Source organism: Spinacia oleracea, chromosome 1, assembly GCF_020520425.1.
Source record: "Spinacia oleracea cultivar Varoflay chromosome 1, BTI_SOV_V1, whole genome shotgun sequence".
NCBI lineage: Eukaryota > Viridiplantae > Streptophyta > Magnoliopsida > Caryophyllales > Amaranthaceae > Spinacia > Spinacia oleracea.
The window spans coordinates 130,412,869-130,419,835 of record NC_079487.1 but is presented as its reverse complement, the minus strand read 5'-3'; the positions used below and the strand labels follow the sequence as shown (position 1 = coordinate 130,419,835).

Sequence of the window (6,967 nt, the reverse complement as noted above, 5' to 3'; positions counted from 1 at the left end):
TTTATTTAAACTTTTAATTTGTTTCGATTAAATTCTATGATTTTGACATATCGAATTTGCAACCTTAATTTCGTGTAATATAGGTTCCTAGTATCAATTCTGGTTTTTTGTTTTTGTTTGATTAATCAATTTTCCTGGGTTTTTGTTTGAAGGAAAATAAATTTCAGCTCCTGATCTACAAACGTTACTTTGAATAACGTTTGGATTTCAGTCAATTAACCCACCTTAAATTCTATTTCAGCTCCCTACCAAACACTCATAATCATTTAAGGTGACTTATACTAATAGCACCTAATCATTTAAGGTGACTGAAATCGTTTACCAAACACAGCCTAAGACTCATCATGATCGATAGATTAAGGCTCTATTTGGCACGTCATTTCGGACGTCTTAAATGATAAGGTGCTGAAAATTATAAGTCACCTCTAATTATTAAAGTGCTTTGTCAAAAAATTTAAATACTCCATCCGTTTCTTTTTTTCTTTACGTTTACCTTTTGCACGTTTATTAACAACTAATTAATGTGCATTGAAACTCCTCTATTTTTGTTTAATTTAAATAAGGATAATTACGTTTATTTATAATGTTTTCACTTTTATCAAAATTCCAATATTGGAAAAATGAGAAAAATTTAATGTCCCAATAAAAAAATGTGAGAGATTAAATGATTAAAACTCCTTCATATGGAATCCATTAAAGACTCTGCCATTCTCGCCGGAAATTGCAGCAGCCATGGATGTGGGTGAACGGAAATGGACAAAAGCACAACGGTGGTTGCGGTTGGCTCTGAGGTGAAAAGGTATGACAATGTTGGTTATGGGGCCATATGCTTTGAAGATATTGAAGATTGAATCCTTGCTTATCAATGGAGGAAGGAAATCTACGTAGCAAGTTCTGTAGGCTGTAGGGTGGGGTAGGCTAGGTTTTTGTTTTCTTCTTTGAACCGTTATCCATGGGTTTGGGTTTCTCTCTCTCTAGACATTTTGTATAACCACTTTCAAGCGTGAGAGATTAAATGATTCAATGATTTAATTGGCTAAAATAATCATTTGACACAAATTTTGATAGTATGTGTTAATATAAAAGGAAATCTAAAGAACATTTTGAAACAGTAAAAAGGAAAATGTAAAAAAACAAAAAGAAACAGAGTAAGTAGATTATAAGGTTTTGAAATTGACTTAAATTGAGACGTTATTTGATTAGTAACGTTTCAATTTAAGGTCCTTAATCTTTCATGAATTTTATCTTATTTTTTTTATTTAAGACAATTGTTTTATACTCGTGAATATCAGCTCCTTAAATCATTAATTCTACCAAATATCTCATCTGATCAAATACCTTATTAATTTCAGCACCTTATCAATTTCAACTACAACCTTTTCAGTTTCAGCTAACTTATCAATTTCAGTTTTGTTTCAGTTAATTATGTCAAACATAGACTAAGCTGCATCATACATAGATAGAGTTGTCGATTAGGGCTCATCATGATAAATTACACTTTGAAGTACTAATTTGTCATATACCCTAGCGAATAAATGTACGGAACATCACTTTGCATTTTGTTCGAATTGTCACTTTGATTTTTAACTATTCTCCCCGTCAATTTTTTTCCTTATTGCATGTGTTCATTCCTCCCGGTTTGTCTTATTATTTTCTTTTTAATAGTAAGTCAAATCGTTAAAGGAGGAAGTGTATTATATAACAAAACGATAAAATAGATTAAAGACGAACACTAAAGGACAAAATCAATTTTTTTGAAAAATGACATCTGTTTTGAAAAATGGCATATATTTTTGAAAAATGGCGTATATTTTAATGCTTGTCTTATGCCTGTTTCGTCGTTTTGTAGGCCTCTCCACCCTCTTCATTAAAAACGAAAATACATATTGATGTCATTCGCAACACATGCCGATCACAAGATCCTCTTGCGCAACATGTACGGATGGGTGGATCATTTGGAAATTGGAACCCATTCAAATTTTTAAAGAGAATATATTAACTTGTGATTAGTTTCTCTATTATATACTAACCCCGTATTAAAATAATCTTTACACTTTTCGTTTTAGTCTGTTTCATACTATTATTTACGTTTTTCTTTATTCTATTTTCTTGACATAAAAATCTACTAACTTACCCTTCTTACTCCACATTACAATTTTCCACTCACTTCATCTTACTTTATTCTTTTTCTTTTTTTTACACACACCCACCTTTTTACACATTTCTCTTACTTTATCCATATTTTCTAATTTTGTCTTAATATTTGTACAAATAGTAGCCGTAAAGATATTAATGAAACGAAGGTAGTATGACTTTTTTAAAGCTCGATCGGGTGGCAGTTTGGGAGACAAGTTGTCTACTTTTGTACGCAAACTTTGGTCAATTTGGAATTCAAGAAATTACAGGATGGCTTCGGGTCAAATTGGGACAATTCAATCGGTCTTCAACCTCGCCATGAAGGCCATGCATGGAGTGATGGAGCAGTATCGAGCTTTTGTGCCGAGGGTTCGACATTTCCACTGGGGTTTCAATGTTTGGATGTTGGAAAATAAAAGGTAATCGATAAAGGGAAAACTGGGACCAGTTCACGTTGATGGGAAAACTCAACATCTAATGTTTGAGATTAGCTCAAACGTGTTTAAACGGGATGGAATAGGGCATTTCTTATACTCTATTGACTTCATAATCATATTCTCTAGGATCGCGATAATTATATAATCATATAATCATCTTAATATATTCTACTATCCTAATTAACATTCTCTAGGATCGCGATAATTAATCAAGATATTCAACAACAATGGACTTTCTACAGTATTCATACGAATTAAAGGTAAATGCTATACAAATTACATTATCTACTTGTGGACAAGTTTTAGGTGCAACTAGGGCATAATCTGACAAGAGCATCCACCTGACAACTTATCCACACTAGCTAATACGAAGTACATTTAAAGGTTTATTATAACGACAATACTGTAACACGTACTCCACTTATTCATTCCATAAAATGACTATATTGTAACGAGCGTATAATTTTCACCTAAATATAAGATATTGTAACAACAGTATTGAAGGGGTTACATTAGATTAGAATCTATCATAATAGACATGACCTACTGTAAGAGTTCATTCTAATGTAACGAATATCGGAAATACGACTAACGTACACGCTAATTTTTTTTTGGATGGGCGGCCCATTTTAACTCCTAGGTAATATGATGGCCTTGAGAGGGTTTTTCATCAGCATAGTAAATGAAAATTTTTCAGTCGGGTCCGGCGGGCTACCCGGAATAGGAACCCAACGAAAAGCATGTACCATCCTAGCAAGCAAAAAACCCACATGCAACGTACCCAAACTCCAAGCTGGGCAGATCCGCCTTCCCGCTCCAAAAGGAATCATCCGAACCCCCCGATTACCCGTCCAGTCCACCTCATACCCTTCTCCCCCGGGTAAGAACCTTTCGGGCCGGAACTCCTCCGGGTCGGTCCATAGAGCCGGGTCTTGGGTAACCCATGGCGTGTAAATTTCGATATTTGCATCTTTTGGGATGTTGTAGCCGCCTAGGACAGTGTCCTCCGTCGCGGCATGAGAGAGAAGAAGGTGGCCGGGTGGATGTCGCCGCGTCGTCTCCTTGATGATGGCGTTGAGGAAAGGCATCTGCTCTAGGTCATCCTCGTTAACAACTCCATTCTCCCCTACCACTTCCACTATTTCTTTGTATAATCTCTGTTGAGCCTGCAAGTATATATATAGTGGGAAATGAAACATATACTAAGTCCGTTTCATAAAAATATTTGGTTACTACTTACACAAATAGTAAGACAAAAGTAGAAAATTTAGTTAAATATACAGTAATAAAATATGAATAAAGTAAGAGAAATGTGAAAAAATATAAGTTGTAAGAATAAAATGAATAAAGTAAGAGAAAGTAAGTGAAAAATCATAAATATTGTGGGTAATAATTAAGAATAAGGTAGTAAATTTTCATGTCCAAAAAGCGGAATGAAGTAAGGTGTAAAGGACGTAATGAAACAGACTAAAATGAAAAGGGTAAAGATTATTTTGAAACGGAATTAGTATTATAGTAAATTGTTTATATATATATTGAGTTGACCGTTGAAGTAAATTCAAGAAATAAGCACAATGAAACTCAAAATATAATCTTCCAACATTTATATCCATACTATTTATTTTCAGACAAGAAAAGTTAGCATATTATGATGACACGTGTCCCCTTTCATGTATTTCTATTTTTCCCGTTTAATAAAAAATAAATATGCCTTTTCCTTTCTTTTATTATTTATATTATCAAACCATCACGTCTTGTCATTTATTCTTTTATTAGTTTCATATTTCAATTTCAATCGAACAATTTGACCTCAAAACTCCATATACTCGTCTTTGTGGTTGTCTTCAACTTTCTTTGTTTTTAATTCGTCTATGATATCCTTTATTACATAAACATTTGTAACTAGGGATAGGAAAAAACCCCAAACTAAATATGCAGGTAACTAACCCAAAGTACCACTAACCGAACCGACCGAATATCATATATTAGTTATCTATATATTTAAGCCTTATTCGTATTAATTTGAGGTTCACCTAAAATACTTCATCTCGATCATTATGCAGTCTTACTTAATTAAAATTTAAGTACTTTTAATGTTGATTTAATAAGAGTTGATGTGTACTCCCACGCATATTGCGTGTATGATGCGAGTAGTGGTTAAGTATGAACAATAGTTCACAAGCTAGACATTTATTTCCACATACATATACAGCTCTACATTAATTGGCTGAGCACCTAAAAGACATTATATCTATTTATTTCGTTAAATTAAAAATCGACCCACTTCCACCCTCCCCCTATTTTTTACTTTTATTGTTACATCATCATGTATTTTCATTCCTTTTTTTTTTTTAATAGTTTGACACTTCAATTTCAATGGAACAATTTGCATCAAAACTCTATGCTCATCCTCCATTTTCATTTTCTATCCGTCTTCTCCTTTATTACATAGACAAATGTGATCATTTTTTAAATTAATGGAAAACTCATGCATCGTACATGCTAAAAGTTAGTTATTACTCATGATATATATATTCCATATTTAATTAATTATGTATTTTAGGAATTGTGGCATAATTAACCGATTAAGACGTACAATTTTCTGAAACACATTTTTAAAATACTAGTTAGGAAGTTTAGAATAGTATATTAGTATGTGTTGATTAAGATTTCTTACCTCTTGGTCTAACACAAGGTGGAGGAGGGCCCACTCAATTATGGTGGCGCTAGTGTCAGTTCCACCATTGATCAGCTCCGAGCACAAAGTCACCAACGCTTCCTCACAAAGCCCGTCGGGCCTTCCTGGTAGTTCAAGGCTAAAGAGAGAGTCCACATAGGCCGCCCCAATCGGGCTCTCCATATCAAGTGAGCTACTTTTTGGGTTCTCACCGCTCTCAACAAAAACCTTACGGGCCTGCACAAGCGGGCCGAGGATGTCCATCTGCTTTCTCCTTAGCGCTGTGGCCCGCCTCAGCTGCCCCCGGGCAACCAACGGGGCCAGAGCGGGTAGGAAATCTGGAAGCTTTGGGATAGTCATGAGTAGTACTTCCTTAAGCACACTATCAATGTTTTTTACCCACTCTTCAGATAACTTGGCTCCAAAGCAAAGACATATTAGTATGCTGCATATAGTAAGCCTACATTGGCTAATCACCTCCACGTAGCCTTTTTCTTGGGCGGACTCTTTTAGCCGGCCCATATGGTTCTCTAGGGCCCACTTCCTCACCCACGCGCATTGCTTCACCCGTGCCGAGCCCACCATCTCGGTGGCAAGGTTCTTTCGTAGGGTACGCCATAGCGGGCCATACTTCGCCGAGTTGATGCCACACTTGTTGAAGCTGAAAATCAACCGGGTCGGGGACTCGTCGGGCCGGCTCGCGAAGATTGATCCCCGTTGAACAAGGGCCTCATGGATGATTTTTGCGTCCGTGAGGATGACAAATGTCTTCTGACCCATCTGCATAGTGAAGATGGGCCCGTATATCTTTCGTAGATCTCGGAGAAGGTATGTGAAAGGTTGACGTTGGAGGATAAATTGAAAGAGGTTTCCGCCAATAGGCCACCCTGGAGGGCCCGGGGGAAGGTTCTTCGGGCCCTTGACGGTGGTGAGCCATCGTCGAAAAAGTAGTGGGAAAAAGATTATTGCTAGGAGGAGTAAGAGCATCATTCTTTTTAGTGTGGAAAAAATGAAAATGACAATGGGCTATAGCTTAGTGTAGTACGTCGTAGATGGGTAATGAGGTGGCCCGGTTTAATTTATAGCGCTATTGAGGGAGCATGTATAAATTTGCATGTACGTACTACACTACTACCCAACTACCATTAAATTTCCAATGTCAAAAAAAAAAAAAAAAAAAAAAAAACTACCATTAAATTGAATACTTTACGCAACTATATTTTTTTTACGATATAATTCATAAAAAGTAGCTCGGGGGAAGGTTTTTCCGACCTTTAACGGTGGTGAACCATTGTCGAATAAATAGTGCGACAAAGATTATTATTGCAAGGAGGAGAATAATGAGGATCATGCTTTTTTAGGGTGGAAAAAGGACAATGACAATGAACTAGCTTAGTGTAGTGTGTTGTAGATGGTAATGAGAAGGGCTTTAATTTATATTGTGATATTGAGAAAGCATGCATGGATATACATCATATACTAGCCAACCAATTAGTTGAACACTTTACAACAGTTGTATGTGAACTGCCAAAAAAAAAAAAAAACAGTTGTATGTGAACCTACTGTGTTTAAATACGTAAATACTCCCTTTCGATTTAATAGTTACACTTTATATTTTTCGCGTTTGCTAATGTAAATATGTTATAATTAAACGGTACCACGGAAAACTAGCTAGGAACAATTTTGCAAATATAATGTAGAACTAATAGCAAAATAA

At 35.6% G+C, this 6,967-nt stretch overlaps 1 protein-coding gene across 1 annotated transcript; it reads right to left on the bottom strand.

The window, feature by feature from the left end:
- Positions 1-2,790: 2,790 nt before the first annotated feature.
- Positions 2,791-6,665, bottom strand: LOC110803623 (cytochrome P450 77A4). The gene is made up of 2 exons (XM_022009148.2): positions 5,251-6,665; positions 2,791-3,739 (listed from the first exon to the last, which is right to left on the bottom strand). The coding sequence occupies exons 1-2, from the start codon at positions 6,238-6,240 to the stop codon at positions 3,203-3,205; spliced, it is 1,527 nt and encodes a 508-aa protein (XP_021864840.2). The 5' UTR covers positions 6,241-6,665; the 3' UTR covers positions 2,791-3,202.
- Between the last annotated feature and the right edge of the window lie 302 nt (positions 6,666-6,967).

Excerpts from the sequence above, each read along its gene's own strand:
- LOC110803623 (XM_022009148.2), bottom strand. The coding sequence starts at position 6,240 with ATGATGCTCTTACTCCTCCTAGCAATAATCTTTTTCCCACTACTTTTT. Across the intron at positions 3,740-5,250 it reads ACCTTGTGTTAGACCAAGAG|GCTCAACAGAGATTATACAA; the intron begins GTAAGAAATCTT and ends ATATACTTGCAG.